The following is an 18773-nucleotide window of genomic DNA, read 5'->3' as shown; positions in this document are numbered from 1 at the left end:
ATCCTCATTTTCACTGTAACATAGAATATCTGTAATTTTATTGTTATTCTACTGTCAACTTGTCTGGGTACCCTTTTTTCATGTGCGCCAAATAGCATTGCAGATACACTTAAGCTTCAGCACAGCAATGCAATTTTCGGCCCTCGTATGTTGCAGTAGTGCTCGGATACCCCCAATCACGAATGTGAGTGATCACAAATTTGACTTCACCCACATACGAATTGACGAATTGATCACGATCCCAAGTAGAAAGGGATATCCGACTCGAGTGCGGTTTTGAGTCGAATAACCGCATGTAATCAAAAATCAAGAGTGGTATTCTTGATTAAAAACCCGCCGACTTTAACGGTTAATAGCAAAGCCCTCTTACATGCCATAAACACCAAATTGGGCAGATATGTTAAGAAGAACAGTGGGAAAAAGAGACATTTTTCTTTCAAAAAGACCTTACAATTTTTGAGAAAATCGATTTTGTAAAATTTCAAAGGAAAAAATTATACATTTAAATGCGGTAAATACATTAACTGCCATTTACCACATTCAAATGTATACTTTTTTCCTCTGAAACTTTAAAATCGATTTTCTCAAAAACTATAAGGTTTCCACTGTTCCTCTTAACATATCTGGCAAATTTGGTGTTTCTAGCATGTAAGAAGGCTTTGCTTTTACCTGCTAAAGTCGACGGGTTTTTAACCACTTGACGACCACAGTGCTAACCCCCCTAACGACCAGGCTGTTTTTTGCAGCACTGGGCTGTGCAGGCATTTCAGCCACCTGCACAGCCCAGCTATAGAGCCCAGCGATCAGAATTACCTCCTTTTTTTGTCCCTAAGGGGACATGCCGCCGGAGGGGTCCGATCACTGCGGCAGTTTATTTCTTTTTTCTTCAGCCTCATTGAGGCTCTCTCTCTCCCCGCCCCCCCTACCTCTCCTTCCTCCCTCCCCTCTGCCTACAGAATTGAACAGGACGGGGATCCATCCTGTTCCACCTCTCATAGGCATCAGCCTATGAGAGGACGGCGCTCGGCCGGGGATCACCGATCTCGTACAGTGCTGCCGGGGACCGCAGCACTCTACGGATGTAATCAAGGGGGATTTCTTTCCCCTTTCGTTTACAAATAGCCTGCTAGCCACGATCGGCGGCTAGCAGGCTAATCACGGAACTCCATTCCATGAAGTGGCAGGGAACTATCGCACATGCGTGCGGCCGTTCCCTGGGAAACTGCAGCCCTAGGACTTGACGCCAATCGGCGTTAGGCGGCCCCGGGGCTGCCACCGCGGCCACGCGCACTGGCGTTAGGCGGCCCCCAGGTAGTTAATCACGAATACCGACTAGTGATCACGAGTAACTCGTGATCACGAGTCGGGTAACGAGTGCAATCATGAGTGCATTAGTGATTGCCATTTGTGATCGAGAGCCAATCACGAATGCTGATTACGACCTCGTGGTCACAAAAATCGGTTCATGATCACAAGTTACTCATGATCATGACCTCGTGATGAATATCCCTGGTATGTTGATGTTTTGTTTTGCATAGCAATGAACAGCAATGAGGGGTGAGCTGTAAAGTGACTTTCTTTGATAATTTTATAAACAGGCCCCTGAGTGTTGTCTGCCATAATACAGTAGACTGAATAACCACTGCCGTATGATAACAGAATCTTTTCCGCATAGTGTTCATTTTTTAGTAAAGGCCATAATCTGTTATGAGGTAACGTTTCATTATCTTGCTCAGAGTTCATCTTTAAAGCCATTGTTATGCATATACACCATATGTTTCCTTTCAGTACGGGTTCAGCACTGTTTAATTTTCCAGACACTTGCTGGAGAAAGAAAAAAGGAATAGATTAATGTGATATGTGATGAATAAAACAAGAAACTAAGGTGATTTGCCTGGTAATTCATTCAGTACTATTAGTGTCAAACCTCACAAGTAGGGCAAAACAGTGACAAGTACAAAAGCAAAGACCTACACAACACATCGTTCAGTTCATAAGAGTAGAAATAAAATATATTACAAGCACAATAAGGTAATTAAAACAACTAGGACACGATCTCAAGGCAAATTCTAATTATGTAAATTGATTGTTCTGCCTGCTTGGACACATAGTTTTCTTTTCGCGTTATGTGGTGGCGTATTCATTTCTCTCAATACCAAAATCCAAATCCTGTGAAGTAAAAGCAAATCTGTGACTTAAAGAGACTCTAACAAAATGTTCAGCCTTATTTCTTCTATCCTATAAGTTCCTATACCTGTTCTAATGTGGTCTGGATTACTGCAGCCTTTTCTAGTTGCACTGTCTCTGTAATATATCGAATCTTCTTTTCTTTGTCAAGCTTTGTCGACCCAGAGAGGATGCACTGCCTCTGCTGTGATAGGGAGAAGTTATGCACGCCCCCTCCACGCTCCCTGCGGGCTCTGTGTGTGTGCTTTGTTTATCCCTTACAGACAGGTCTCTGCTCTCAATTTCAGCTTGTCTGAGGGGGAGAGAGCTGCCCAGGCGGAGAAACCGTGAGAATCCCTGACTGGAGTGCAGACAATTCACTATGTAATAAAAACTCGTAGTGCACTGTAACATGATATATATATATATATATATATATATATATATATATATATATATATATATATATATATATATATATATATATATACACATACATCACTTCCTGGTTAGCGGACATGTTTTTTGTTTGTAAACACTGCCTATAATTGGCAATTAAGAGCCAGGATCATGGCGGGGAGCGGCGGAAATGGCAAAGAGGCAACCAGGAGATCACAGTGACTTGATTGGTATGTTTTTTATTGTACAAATCGGACAGTACAGATTCTCTTTAAAGTGACACTGAAGTGAAAAAAATCTTTTGATATAATGAATTGTATGTGTAATACAGCTAAGAAATAGAACATTACTAGCAAAGAAAATAGTCTCATATTATTTTCCAGCATAGGAAGAGTTATTATTATTATTATTATTATTTAGTATTTATATAGCGCCGACATATTACGCAGCGCTGTACAATGTGTGTATATATATATATATATATATATATCTTGTCACTAACTGTCCCTCAAAGGAGCTCACAATCTAATCCCTACCATTGCCATATGTCTATATTATGTAGTGTAAGTATTGTAGTCTAGGGCCAATTTTAGGGGGAGCCAATTAACTTATCCGTATGTTTTTGGAATGTGGGAGGAAACCGGAGTGCCCGGAGGAAACCCACGCAGACGGAGAGAACATACAAACTCTTTGCAGATAGTGCCCTGGCTGGGATACGAACCAGGGACCCAGCGCTGCAAGGTGAGAGAGCTAACCACTACGCCACCGTGCTGCCCCTTCAGTTATCTATGCTATTGTCTAAGCTCTTTGACCCAAGTCCTGTTTTCTGAAGCACTTATACATCAAAGAAACTGTGAGAGACCGTTTCAGGTTTTACTGCAGGGAAGTTCAAAGGGACATTAGCTCTGCTCTGTTTCATAGTTTAAAATTGTGGTTTGTAAATTGCAAATATAACAGAAAGATGCAATGTTATAAAAGGTTTGCAAATTATAATTTAAACTAGTTAACAAACAGCTGAACCCACTCGGCTGAAGTGATAAATTATGATATTTGGGAGCCAAGGTTGTTTTTATCAGGGCTTGTAAAATTAAAATGGTTTTATGCACCAAAATAATTTTTTCATCCTTACGGTTTGTAAACAAACAACCTTCTGCTTGTCACAGCAAACTGTCCTGGCATTTCGATTGCAGCTGCTTCTTGCAGCTGCATTTTGTCAATAGGCATTTTTTCCTTGCAGTTGCATCACTTTAACCCTTGACCACCAATGATTGATGGTAAGTGCAACACAGATGGGGTGAAACTTGAAGACAGGTTCTAACATGCATGAATGTGAGATTTAACTAACCAGAGGGTACTGGATATAGTAGGATCTTGTTATAGTAAACTCTGATATAGTAAACCTCTGGCTATAGTAAACTCAGTTCTCAGGTACCAGCAGTGTGAAGTGTTCTACCTGAAAGGCAACGGTAGCTTAGGGAGTTTAATAAGTGGCTGAGAAGTTCAAGAACACTTTGAAAATAGCGACCATAGTATATTAACGTTTGACCGATGACAAAAAATTGTGAATAAGAGGACAACTAAAGCTAGGAATGTTAAAAGGGCCAACTTTAAGAAGCTCAGGGACTTGCTAGTCTGATCGACTGGCATAGTAAATTACAGGACAAGGACACATTACATATCGTTTGCAAGTATTTAGAACTGTGTACCTTTTAGAGGTGGGTGGAACAGTTGCAGACAGGGACTCCTGCTGATTGTTTATTGGTTGGCTGTGTTTCTATTTGTTGGTGTGCCATATAATGCTATACAGCCATGCCCCACGAGGAAATCGGAAGTTAGTTGTGAAACGTGTGATCTGTATGAGCACTAAGCCTGACACATGGGATGCCATTCTACAAAGCCACCCGGCGCTGCCCAACACACCGCTAGCTACCTGGTGCTTGCGCTGTGGACATTACCCATTGTCCCTATCCACCAGGCCATGCAATTCATGGCAGGACATTATGGTTTGCTGATTATGGATTGAGCACTGTAGTGGCCTTTACTGTTGGGGACAAACACAACCACATGATGTCTCTAGTACGATGCAACACTGTATGTAAACTTGTGCTGAGGCTTGACTATACTGGTTGGTGAGCTACATCCTATATTGCTTGTGTTGATGGTTTGTGCCTCCGCTCCTTCACTGTCACCTGTTCTGTTTGCACCCTCCAGTCTTTCCTAGACTCCATTGGCTTGCTATTCCCTCTGTTGGAACTTTCCCTTCCAAGCTGCAGCTCCACTAACTGCAGAAGCCTGTATTGTGGATGTATATGACTTATAGCGGCAGAACTTGGTACATTGTCAAGGACCCCACTTCAATAGTCTGACATTGTGGTTTTTGTGGCCACAGGTTTGATTGCAAGTGTGGAGTGTTAAAATGACTTTGAGTCCGCCAGGAGAAAAGCACAATATAAATGTTCTGTGTCTTGCCTTGTCTTGTTTAAAGCGTTGTCGCTGATAGCCATCCCCTTATTTTATGCTTTGTTTATGTAATTCATTAAAATAAAGAATTGTTAGTTTTATACATATATATTCATACTTTGGGTTCCTTTTGTATAAACATGGGCACCTTTTCTAGTTTCTTCTCCAGAGTGGGTGTGGCTGTGGTTTGCTGCTGATAGGTTGGTGGCTGCATGTGATGTGGGAGGAGTGGAGACACCATCTGCAATTGGCTCACTGTGTGATCATGATGGTGACTATGCCTTACAGGTAAATAAGTGCAAAGGGTTATTTTTGAATAAACACCCTATTTATAATAAATCATTGATAAGCAAATTAAAATGATCAAGTTACTGTAATTTTTTTCTTCATTTTTCATCTGTTTTTTTCCCCCTTTTTTTTATAAAAAAAAAATCTGATCTGAATTTGTCTATTTTTATACTATAAATTATATTATTAAAAAAAGATACTTCTTTTTTTCCTTTATGATATAGTTAACATTTTTATTTATTATCTATTTAAATTTATATTTAAAAGGCGAGGGATACTGACCAAAACTTTTAGGGTGCCTTCACACTTGTCTCTGAGAATTTTAGACAGCTTTTGGATTTTTTGGGGGGATTTGCGATTCTGTGTATTTTGTAGCCATCCATTTATTTTTTGTCATTTATGATTTTTCCAAGCATATTGATGAAGTTAATTTACATGGATATATATGTAATTTAGCAAGGCTTGGTGTACAGAGGCGCCAGAGTAGAGTAAAAAACGTTTAAAAACCGTCTAAAAGAGGGGGGTGTTCAGGTGGACTTACCTCCCTCGAAAATATAAAACTCAATTTTATTCAGCTCCACTTAGTGCAACGCGTTTCGCAGGTGTGGTCCTGCTTTATCAGGCAAACAGGAGTATAACTCAATGGGTCTAAATGCAGAAGTGAGCGCCTCTGTCAACAATCACTTCTGCATTTAGACCCATTGAGTTATACTCCTGTTTGCCTGATGAAGCAGGACCACACCTGCGAAACGCATTGCACTAAGTGGCGTTGAATAAACTTTTTGTATTGATATATTGTGACTCAACTGAGTTTTATATTTTCGAGGGAAGTCCACCTGAACATCTCCCTGTTTTAGATGGTTTTTAAACGTTTTTTTACTCTACTCTGGCACCTCTGTACACCAAGCCTTGCTGAAATCTTGATACCACCCTCGGTTTCCTATCTACAGAGAGTGACATCTTAAAAACCTGAGTGGGGTCAGGTTCTAACACTCCCCACCTGCACTTGAAGTGGTTGCCTATGGGTAACCCATGTTTGTGAGTATATCTGAATATTTTGCTTTAAACCACAACCAACTTAACAATACTACAATACTACACCATATTGGACTCTCAATTTCTCTTTGTTCTTTCAAATATATGTAATTTACATTCATATGCAAATTTTCACATTTCCATCGACTTGCACTGTATGCGATTCACATGCCTGTTGCATGCATACATGTAGGCCGAAAATATGCATTAAAATGCACAACAATTGTGATGCCATTGACTTGCATTAGATGTGAACTCAAATTCAGAAAAATGCAATACATATATTAATTCAGTCATGCGTGAAGGGGGCCTTAGGATTCCACTGAGTTGGCATGGGTCTAGCTTGGCGCACGCTGTAACTTGCAGTGATGCGCATATGCATCCTAATCCTTGTAGCCGTGCCATGCACAGCTATAGGGATTTGGGTGCATGCTATGAAAAGCTGCTGCATACCTCTCAGAATGGCTCCAGCATGCGATCTAGACAGCATACTCTTGTATGAAATAGGCAGCTTTTCCCAGTCCAGCTCAGATGTGAGGAATCGCTGAATATCCATGCCCTTAGGCATATTGACTTTTAAAGTGAAATATAAGGTAAATCTTTTTTTTCCCCTTTACAGGGCCCTTTAACTTCTCATTTTAATCCCCATTTCTGTTTAAAGCGGATCCGAGATGAAAAACTAACTATAACAAGTAACTTGTGTATAGATCTTATCTAAAATGTAGATAGTTTACACAGCAAATCTAGCTGCAAACAGCTTCAATAGAATATGATTATTTCTTCCTGTGATACGACAGCAGCCATGTTGTTTGTAAAGATTACACACCGGCAAGCTTATCTGCATCTTCAGCACTCAGCCTGTGAAGAAACCTAATCCCCCTCCTCCTCCCTTCTCCCCTCTGCCTCTGAAATCTCTGGCTAGTAATACCTCCCCTCCTCCTGCCCAGACTGAGCTCCCATGAGCCCTTGCTACTGTCTGAAAAGGCCAAGGCTCTCTGAAAAGCTGTGGGCGAGGCTTGTTTAGTTTATAGGGAATTAGAGTAGTAAAACAAAAACAAAAAAGTATTTGGCTTGAGGAATGCCCTATAAACAATAAGAAAGGAACACAATTATGCAATGAGTAAACATTCATCTCGGATCCACTTTAATTATTGCTTGTAATGACCATGGCTGTTTCAAGCTAAACGTAAACAAGAAAGAAACAACAGATTGCGTGAAAATAGCAGCTCGCCATACCTAAAAACATATCAGTTCCTAAGCCATCATAGCCGTTGTGGTGGCACCGCTGTTCCTCCATGCAAGCAACATAATCCACTCAAGCTAAAAGGTGTCATGAAATTGATGCATCACTTCAAGTGCCATAAACCTATTTGAAATGTCACAGACAACCTCCCCATGTTATCACATTAATAGCTTATTACTTGCCAAAGTGTCATTCCCTTTGAGGATCTCTACTCTTCCCAGTTATAAGCAAATCACAGCTGTTCTTACCACTAGATGTTTCACTCTCGCCGTGATCCACAGAACATTTATATTTCCAGTGCGCTCTTATTTTGTGCAGCAGTTATGTCCGACTGTTCTTGTTAACATCCTATTTCTGTCTTGTAATGCTTATCTTTTCGTGAATATTTCCATCTTCCGTTGCCATATGCCTTTGCTTTGCTTTCTACCATTATTCAGCACAATGCTGCTTACAGTAGCTAACTTATTTAAATTGGCTTTGTCTTTTAGGCCTTATTTCCCAAATCCATGCCGAATCTGCAGAGTTTTCCTGCATACAGGAGGGGAGGGTAAAAGCTGCTCATTTACCTAGTGACGTTGAATCGGAAACAGCTGTGGCTCCTAGTGGACACTGTTCCTGAAACCATACTTAAAGTGGACCCAAATTAAAAATACAAGATTTCAGAAATAAAATCTATTTTCTTAATTATAATAATAAATAGCAGCCTTTTTTCAGCTGCATGATGACAAATATAAAGTATTTTACATTTAGTGAAGGAACCCCTCCCTTCCTTTCAAATTGCCTGGATTTTTCCGGCAAACTGGTGGAGTAGACGGTGTCCGGCAATGGAGGAATTGCTAATGGCTGCCCCCAGTATAACCCTAGCTATGAAAAGAGAAGGGTGAAAAGCATGCACTGAAATGCTCATAGGTTTGAAGGAGTGTTTATTTACCTTTGTATGTGTCAGAGTGGTGCAACTTAATATTTTTAATTTAAAAAAATGTTTGGTTTGGGTCCGCTTTAACGAGGACCTCCATAGTAAAAATCAAAATCCTGCAGCGTCTCTGTAAAAAAAAAAAGTTATAGATAGCCTTGTCCCGTGCAGCCACCCCGAAGACCCCCCATCACTCTACTTTCAGCACCTGGCCCCGCCTTCCCTCTCTTCCCGGAGAAAAACGTCAAGCTACTTACTGAAGACATATCTCTGTCTCTCTCTTGGGGCCGGTTTTCACTAGACGCGTTGCTATGCGGAAACCGCTCCACAACGCAAGGAAACTGCAACCAATTGATGTCAATGGAGTAGTTTCTATTGACGCGAATTGACCTCCGCGATGTGACGCGGGGGAATTATGGATAGCATGCTGCAGATTTTCCACAGCACGCATCTGAGTCCCTATAGCTGCCGACGGGAAACCACATGACGCCGCATCCGGTTGTATGGAAGACAACTGTAAGTACGTGTGGTGGGATGCGAGGCAATGCGTTGATCGCCTCGTCTTCTAAACGCTACTGGAAACGGGCCCTTTGGTATAAATTTTAGCATAATCAGGAATGAATGCCAAATTTCTGCAGTTCCCCAAAATATTCTTCCACCATTTTTCATGGAGGCACCACACTTGCTTTGATTACAAAAACATCTGCACCTGTTTGAGGCCTGGATCCCACTATGAGCGCTTTTCTGAGTGCGTTGTAATTTGAAAAGCTCTCGCTAATGTAGTGCTATGGGTGTAATCCCACTTGAGCAATGTGATTTGATGAAACCCCCCCATAGTATTGCATTAGCAAGAGCTTTTTCAAATCACTAGTGCTTAACAGAGGCTGCTAGTGGGTTTGAGCCCTTACTCCCTGAGGAAATGCACTTGGTCCCACAAAACATGTCACAATTTTTGGAGAACACAAAGATTTTTGATGATAAATCTCATGTTGAATCTTCTATGAGGCGTTAAGCGCTGCTTCCCAGATTTTTTAATCATTTTAATTTTGTTTTAACCTAATTAGCGCCTCTGTTTCATCCGCATACCACTCTTTCTAGAGATGATCATAAAAATTCTGATTTAGTCTAAAGAAAATCAATGCAAAACAAAGTTCAGCTTCCTCTGGTTTTCAGTATATCAGAGCTTATACATAAGGAAATTTGCACTCTAGATCTGTTCATCCTTTAAATGAAGGCCTATAATTAGGACCAATATTTATGTGCATGGTGTAGAACGCCAAGATTATGACTGATATCTGCACAGAGAAGCGAAATGTAATATGTAATTAGGCAGCCAGACTCAAATAACCAAACTATTAAAAGGAGGAAGACAAAGTTAACAGCGGGATAAAGGCAGTGTAACAATTAGAGCATGGCCAATTAGAGTAGAGCCAAAAGTTAAGCCTTTCCTTCCTGATATGCTACTGAGCAAATTGGGTATAGCAGACTAGGCTTCCACAAAATGAATACATGAATGTAAATCTCGCATTATTCCGATACATTTAAGAGTCACTGTAACAAGAAGACTGGGAGCAGCGACTATCCATACATATCACTTACCACAAATTACAAAACCTATTATTAGCTACCTTGTAAACGTTCCTGCTGGTAAAGTGATATCATTTTGAGCCTTCAAAAATACATGAGCTGATTTATCAAAACATGAGAAAAAAAATATCATGAGGCAAAACGGAGCAGCTGTGCAGAGCAACTAATCAGAATCCTCGTGTCATTTAATACCTCAGTGATTTTCCAATTTTCTAGTAAGGTGTGTACAAGGATTCTTATGGCAATAATGTAGTAGACATCCCCTCCATCTCCTGCTTGTGTGCAGTGAAAAGCAACGATGTGAAGGTAAGTTCACTTCAGTCTTCTGATCATATGCACACTTAAAGAGAAACTTAAAGAGTAACTGTTAGCCCCCAAATTGAAATTTAAAACACTATTGCAATGTTTTATTTATTATATAAGTGAGCCAAAAAGCCAATGTACAAGTTAAAAATCAATCTAATTTTGTTACTATCTAACCTTTTCCCCCAGCTCCGGACGCAAGCCGCATATCAGATACTGTAGCATGCAGAGCATGCCTATGTCTGGCCGACCCCCCTCTCCCCCCCAGGACCAGGTGCCAATATATTCTCCCCACCGCAGCTGACCGCTCTGACACGGAGAGAGCGGCAGCACTTCCAGAGCAGCACCGCAGAGCAGCCGCCGCCGAGTCACATGTGAGAGAATCACATGTGAGAGAGATGCACGGCGCTGGCTGCTCTGCGGTGCTGCTCTGGAAGTGCTGCCGCTCTCTCCGTGTCAGAGCGGTCAGCTGCGGTGGGGAGAATATATTGGCACCTGGTTCTGGGGGGGAGAGGTGGGTCGGCCAGACATAGGCATGCTCTGCATGCTACAGTATCTGATATGCGGCTTGCGTCCGGAGCTGGGGGAAAAGGTTAGATAGTAACAAAATTAGATTGATTTTTAACTTGTACATTGGCTTTTTGGCTCACTTATATAATAAATAAAACATTGCAATAGTGTTTTAAATTTCAATTTGGGGGCTAACAGTTACTCTTTAAACCAAGTATTGAACTTCCGGGCGGGACCTGGAAGTGTTGCCGGGTTCCACCGACGCTATTACTGCATCTATTTACACAGCGCTCTCAGTCTCCCATTTAAAGGCGCCAAGATTTTCTGGCATCTCCTAACAGGCACATAACTTGACCTGAAGAAGCGGCTTAAGCCCCGAAATGCGTTGTAAATTGTGAATAATAAAATCTGAATTTTTTAGACTTACACCTCTGTAAGCCTCCTTGTTTAAGGTAGGACAAACTTTTTCTATCTCATATTTGGAGACTAAGGCCTCAATTCACTAAGATCATGCTGGAGATAATAAGGCAAGAGAAAACTTACCTCCACACAGTGAGAGAGTTATTTTATCTCTTCATTCCTTAAGTTACCTCTTCTGTAGTTAATTTACCTCCTCTGTAGTTAATTTACCTCCTCTGTAGTTATTTTCACACGCAGTTAATAAACAGCCTGTCTTTAACTCTGGAGTTATTTTAAGGATTGAAGAGTTAACTTAAAGACAGAAGAGTTAACTTTAGGTTTGCCTGAGGTAAAATGTTTCCAGAATACTACATGCCTTATCACCATGGTGATAACTCTAGAAGAGTTATTAAAGACAGGAGATAAGCTTAATGAATTGAGGCCATAGTATCATCTTCCTTGGTGCCTCCTGGTTGATTTTGTGTACTGTAATGCTGCTCAAATGCTGTAAGTACCGGCATATACTAAATAAACTAGCCTTTTTCTCACACCAGGCAAGGTGTCCTGTTTCACCCCCCCCCCCCCCACCCAAAAAAAAAAAAACAAAAAAAAACAAAAAACACAAACACACACTAGAGAAAATAAACCACACGCCATATAGGGTGGATGAATAATACAAGGAAGCCCATGAGATTCAAACAACCTGGCGATCCTGTCACATTACTTTGCACCCCCTCTGCCGCACTACCCCATTGTAGTGTGTAAATTCAGAGTACAGCGCAGCAGAAGCTGTACTCTCACCTCTTTGCTGGAGTCCAGCATATCCTAGCACACGTAGGAGAGTGAGGTGCCAGCACTAGAGGGAGCAGAACACAGGCAGGATGGTCACACAGTCACAGCACTGGACTCCAGAGGGGAGGTTGGAGCACAGCTTCTGCTGAGCTATACTCACCCTTTACACACTGGACTGGGGGAGCGCAGGAGGGGGATGGGAACAGATAGTGGGACAAGGGGACAGAGGGAGGCACAAATGGGGGCAGAAGGAGGCACAGTGGGACAGAGGGAGGCACATTGGGAAAGACAGAGGCACAGAGGGACGCACACAGAGCTGGATCATCCACAAGGCAACTTAGGCAGGTGCCTAAGAGAGTCTAGGGGCCTGGTTTATGTTAACCCCAAACAAATCTTGCCAAAAAAGCTAGGTGGCCATCAAGCATGGGTCCAAAGTGGTTGCTTGTCTAAGGGACCATTTCACATTAATCTATCTCTAGATGCACAGGGGCAGAGGTGGCACAGGGGGACTGAAGGTTGCACAAGGAGACAGAAGGAGGCAAAATGGGACAGAAGGAGGTACAAAGGGACAGAGGTGGGGCTTAATAAGGGGCATGGTGCCCCCAGGACCAATGGCACTTCAGGCAGTAGCCTGTAATGCCCATGCCTAAAAACGCCCCTGATAATAGGAAATGCATTCTCTTTTAAGAAGACAAATTTATTTAGCAGAGGCTTTACAGCAAGGAAGCATTTAGTTTCCTTTCGGTCTCCTAGTGTAAAACTTGGTGTCGTTTAGTAGAAGGGCTTTTTGGTATCTTTTAGTTTCCTTTAACTTCCTAGTGGTTCTGGGTCACCTTAAGCTGCTAGGTTACTCTGTTTCAGCCAATTAAAAACAACCAAGTATGGTCCTAATATGGTCCCGTATTAGTGTAGCAGAATTACAGACATCAAACCAACAAACTTTGATTATGTTAAGTGTCTTCTTCAGGCGTTATACAGAACTGGATCAGAACTTCTGATCCAGTTCTGTATAATGTCTGAAGAAGAAACTTAACATTTCTAAAGCTTGCAATTAACCATGTACAGTTAGTCATCAAAGGTATTTCTGGGAATTAACATTTGTTGGTTTGATGTCTGCATTAAAAACACCTAGTGTTTAGGCTGACTGGGTACTCTTTTCAATCCTATGCATGTTTTCACACATCCTGCATGATTCCACTTATGCTTTCTGATGATTAAGGCCCATTTCAAAATTAACATAATTTGTGTGCATTGGGCAGAAATGTGATCTTGAATCGCAACTGAATGTTGGCCCAACAAAGTCCTTTGAATGTATAGGTGCCAGTTGTGTAGCAATAAGGGATGCAGAGGATGCGACCGCACCGGGGCCCTTGGGCCAGAGGGGCCTCGAGGGGCCCTCCCTCAACGGCAGTCTTAGCTCTTTATTGGTCCTGTGGTGGTAATGATGAATTCTGTAGATGCTTTGAATAGTAGTAATCATTAAAGCGGACCTGAACTCAGAACTCCTCTCTGCTCTAAAAGATAACCAACAGCATAATAACCTTTAAACAAAACATTTCTTTGTTACAGCTGATAGAAATCCTAAAATAAATCTGCACTTTTTCTACTTCCTGATTCATGGAAGCAGACATATTGTTAACAGCTTGTGCTTTCATATGGGCTTATCAGCCATCTCTGTCATAGGCAGTCATGTGACACATGGGAGAGATCAGATTACAATTTGTGATTAGACACAAATGAGGGGGGATTAGACAGGCTAAGCTCTCTAAATACATACAGGGTGCATTTCTCTATGCTTTCCATCTGTCCTGTGCAAGAGTTCAGGTCCACTTTAACAAACTGTTCACCATTCCCTTCGTGCACCTCTAATACTGAGTGGCCCTTGGCAGGTTTAGGTGCACCATATCAACTGTTATGTGTAAAGTGCTTGGGGGGGTCCAATGGGGCCCAAAGCTTCTGAGCTACACCACTGATAGGCACCCAGTCTGCTGGTAAAGGCATCAAGGCATCAACATTTTAGCACAGCATCCATTTCATGTCGCTTCAAAATAAGAGTAGAGTCGTGATATCACTGCTATTGTGGTTTCTTCTAAAGGGGTTTATTATTACTATTAGTATTAATATAGCGCTGACATCTTCCGCAGCACTTTACAGAATATACATAGACTTGCCACTAACTGTCTCTTATAGGAGCTCACAGACTAATCCCTACCATAGTCATAGGTCTATTGTAGTCCAGGGCTAGTTATGAGGGAGAGGCCATTTAACTTATCTGTATAGTTTTGGGATGTGGTAGGAAACTGAAGTACCCGGAGGAATCCCACACAGACATGGGGAGAACATACAAATTCCATGTATCTAGTGCCCTGTCTGGGATTTGAACCAGGAACCAACGCTGCAAGACGTCCTATCCACTAAACCACTGTGCTGCCCCTGAAACTATTAGAGGCTTACCTGCTACAGGTAGTACAAGCCACCCAAGGTATTCTGAAGCCTGGGGGGAGCAATCATCTGGTAACTGATCACCTTGGGATGTCCCTTCATCAGGACTTCCTGCACAGAAGATTCTTCCCTGGATGTAGTCACCTCGGGGTTGTGCTGCACTTCTGCTTTCCCTAACGAGTCTACCAGTTCTACTTATAATCTTTGGAGACCTCTGCATCTGAGAGGGTGGGGTCAAGCACATGGACTTGGTGGGAATCAGTAGGATTTTTTATTTGAGTACAACCACCCATATAAGCATCAAGGTTCACTCTATATGGTTGACCACAGTAGCATCTGTTAACTAGTGGTTGCACATCTGTAGTTTTTTTCTCCTGATCTCTGCTGCTCCTGGTTTCTGTTGACTTTGATTGAATGTTGTCAGAAATGATCCTGCTTATTGTCTGACCTTGATCTGTCCTATGGACTCTGGCTAGTCTGACTCCAATCTGCCTAATACCTGGAACCAAACCCAGTTTGCCTGATTACAATTAGGGATTATCGGAGTTGCTGAATTCTAAATCTGATGAATCTCCGGGTTTTTGATGGGAATTCTGATTCAGATACCGAGTTTCGCAATCACTAGTAGGAACATGGCAAGAAACAAGTTCTGTAAAAATACCTTGTTCTTCAGAGGTGCAGCAAGGATTCTTCAAGCAAGTTAAGAAAGCAGAAGAACAGAAGAATGCAAGAACATGCGACAGAAGAAAATGAAAGTAGGAGAAGAAAAAAGTATACAGATGAAAATGAAAGATGAAGAAGAAAGGTGTAAGAATGAAAACACACAGATGGAAAAAATATACTTTTCTTGTTTTTGTTTTTTTTTTTTCAACTAAAAGGTTTTTTTTTACACGTTATTATAAATATGTAGCGGTTCAAAATGAACCCCTTATACCTATACCTGGAGAAACATCTGGGGGTCCCTTATTAAAGGGGGCTTCCAGTTTTCACAAAAAGTCCCTAGGACCTATCCCTATATGCGTGGGGGTAGCTACCTCCATCTCTCCTAGCATGAGGTGGGAATGAGCCCCTTGTCCATGACATGGCAGGTCTTTGTAGGAAAGGAGGAGGCTAAGGGCTGGTTCAGACGGACGTTTGGAGGCGTCGCGTTCATTGGCGTCGCGGTGGCAATGCGTTCGGGCTTTCAGCAGCGTTCGCGTTGCGTTCGGATGCGGTCACGTTTTTTCTTCCCCTAGGGGGACAATACCTGTCACGGTTAACCGCCCCTGGAAGCAACATGTAGCTTCCAGGGGCTCCTTGAATGCCAGTGAAAATCGGGACCCGAACGCCGCGTTCGTGTAAACGCATGTAAAAGCTTGGTAGAAACGCTCCCATTCACTTGAATGGGAGCGTTTAACGCCAAGCCCCGAACGCTGGCAGTAAACGCACCACAAGCGTCCATCTGAACCAGCCCTTAGCTGCCCCCTCCCTTACCAATGAGACAGTTAATTTTGCACCATTCACAAAATTAGGCACTGCCATAGACCACACTGTAAATTGTGGCTATGGCTGTCAGGATGTCACCTCCACCAAGCTCCAGTGACGGATCAGTGACCTCCAGGGCTCAGCATGGACAAGTGTGCCTACTGTTTGAGTGCTTTTGATTATATGGAAGTAGTTAATGGTAACAAATCACATGCCAGCTAATGCATAATTTTTTACATGTTTTTAACATTTCTTTACATGTTTACAAGCACACCTTTCATCACTTCACATCGTATGGATGGTCTTACCAGCTACAAAGCAAACCCTCCAGAGCCCCGCATGTAACGCCATCTTGACTTCAGTTGTTTGATTCTGAGGTAGTACAATTCCTTCTTCCACGTACAGCCAGTAATCAGTGCTAACGGCTATGCCGACAAGAAGGAGCCCACACGCTCCGAAGACGCTACTGAGTAGGGTCAGTGCACGGCTGCTGCAATTACTCATCCTAGGAAGCCGGGAGAGACAGTCGATGGTGCTACACGGTTACCTGAACAAGAACAAAGCAGAAATGTGGAGGATGAATAGAACATTATCACATACATACACCTGCTATAAATTACAACAAGCCTTCACCATGGTCGCTGTCTCTCAAAACCAAATACATCTAGATTTTAACAAAACTAAAATAAAATACTAAGAAACCAATAAGAAACACAGGTTTGGTCTTTATTGGTATTCTGCTTTACATCCAATGCTACGGACACTGAAATGAAGTGGATGAATGTAAAAACTAGAATTGCAACATGGATTGGATAAATAATATATGATAAAAGTCTCTTGGTTAGGGTGCTACATAGACAGTCCATGTAAAACAGCTTTATAAAATATTACATTTGGTAGCTGCCCATGCTCAACTGAAAGTGAACCTGAAGTGACATGTGACATGAGATAAACATATACATATATGATACTAGCTCTAAGACATGATACATTCCTTTCTGTTTTGCAGTACAGGAAAAGTAAAAAAAAACCTGAGGCTGGTTTAACACTGTAAATTGGCGTTAGCGATGCGGTGCGTAGAAACCACCGCACCGCCAAAAACAGGCTTTCCGGGAACACCGCGTTAGTACACGGTGTTCCCTGCCAGGCATTCGGCCACTTGTGGTCACATCCTGCTTTGCTTGCGGTCACTTACTGCTTCGGGTATGCGGAAGTGCACGGAAGCGTATTGTAAAAATACGCTTCCGCTCATGCGCGCTGCGATGTTTGAAAAATCCCTGCATAGACATAGACTAACATGACTTCCGGGCCAACCAGATCGCCGCAGGAGCTGTGCGGTAACATAGGTATGCCCTAGCATTAAATCTGGCACTTCCGCTTACAGATGTGCAGGATAACAGAGGGTACATACGCTCCTACTGCAGATACAATAGAGCTGCACACCACCGCAGGAGGGACGTGCAGCTCTATTGTATCTGCAGTAGGAGCGTATGTACCCTCTGTTATCCTGCACATCTGTCTTATTAAACTTGGATGCTGGTTTTACACATTGAAATCCTCCTTGGCTGACTACATTAAGTGTGATATGCTAACATTCAAGACGCGCTTCTGTTGAGTGCATTCGCGAAGGGGGAGCGAAATATCTTATCCCCTATATCAGTGGTCCTCAAACTAAGGCCTAAGGGCGGAATGTGGCCCCGAGTCTTTTTTACCCCCACACACAAAATGTATTATCATCTTTAAATATTGGTGGTCCGCATATAGAATAGCAGTGCTGGCACCACCCTTCCATATTGAAGCCAGAAAGCAGTCATTTGCTGGTTTCTAATCAAATACAACATCAGATGACACTGCTGTCCAATTGGCCTGCAGGTTGTCACCTGGGTATGCTTTACTGTCTGGCCCGCAAAGACTTCTACATCATTTTATATATACTCCGGCCCCCCAGCAGTCTGAAGTATGTTGACCCGGCCCTTGACCCAAAACGTTTGGGGACCCCTGCCCTATATGGTGGAGGCACTACCCCCTGGAGTGCAGCACGGGGTGCTAATTGTATCTTTTTAAAGGCAATACTGTGCATATTTTAATTGTTTTTTACAGGGTCTGAGAAAGCGCAGTGAATCTTTTGTGACTACATATCATGTACTTGAATTGCTAGATGTCCTGATTGTACAGAGTTTTGGACATCTCGTGTATCTATGCTCCACCTATTTGTTTGTACTGTGGAAGATGTTGCGCTATATAAATAAAGAACCATAATAAAATAAAAAAAATACACTAAACAGATCAGAACATTGACATCGGGAGCAGCCTTGTCATGCAGTATGCTGTCTGAGCCAGCAGTTGGCAAGGGGAATGCCTTCCAGCAGTGGGACCGAGATGCTGATGCTGGGGATTGCTATATGCATGGGGAGTCAGCAGCTACTTACAGGGCTTAAGTGGAAATGTACTACTACATTTCCTAGTAGTTGATGTAAAAGAACGTGTAAGGGTGAGGTTAGCGTGTTTAGCCTTTCTGCTGCACTACAGGTTTAAAGTGTGGGATTTTTTAAAAGCAAACTCAATAAGCAAAGGATTATAGAGGGGAAGAAAGAGGCGAGCACATTGAATCCAGCGCAGGAGATTTGGGCACAGCCGGCGCCACTATAGACCATAATAGGAATTACGGTGATAACGGCGTATAATACATCTTTACGTTGGTTGCTATTGACAATAACACTACACCTTAATTCGGCACCATATCACAGGAAGTGTGATAACTTGACTCTCATC

General features: G+C 42.3%; 1 protein-coding gene across 3 annotated transcripts in view; it reads right to left on the bottom strand.

Annotated features, from left to right (window-relative positions):
• The window catches only part of CACNG7 (calcium voltage-gated channel auxiliary subunit gamma 7), a 234741-nt gene that overhangs the window by 57417 nt on the left and 158551 nt on the right, over nt 1-18773 (bottom strand). For all 3 annotated transcript variants that reach the window (XM_068242984.1, XM_068242983.1, XM_068242985.1), the window contains exon 2: nt 16310-16548. In XM_068242984.1, the coding sequence (XP_068099085.1) occupies nt 16310-16505 (196 nt within the window). In that variant the 5' untranslated portion in view covers nt 16506-16548. The remainder of the gene's footprint in view (nt 1-16309; nt 16549-18773) is intronic.

The sequence above is a fragment of the Hyperolius riggenbachi genome, chromosome 6, assembly GCF_040937935.1.
Source record: "Hyperolius riggenbachi isolate aHypRig1 chromosome 6, aHypRig1.pri, whole genome shotgun sequence".
Classification (NCBI taxonomy): domain Eukaryota; kingdom Metazoa; phylum Chordata; class Amphibia; order Anura; family Hyperoliidae; genus Hyperolius; species Hyperolius riggenbachi.
The sequence above is the reverse complement of the archived record's forward strand: the minus strand, read 5'-3'. Positions and strand labels throughout refer to the sequence as shown.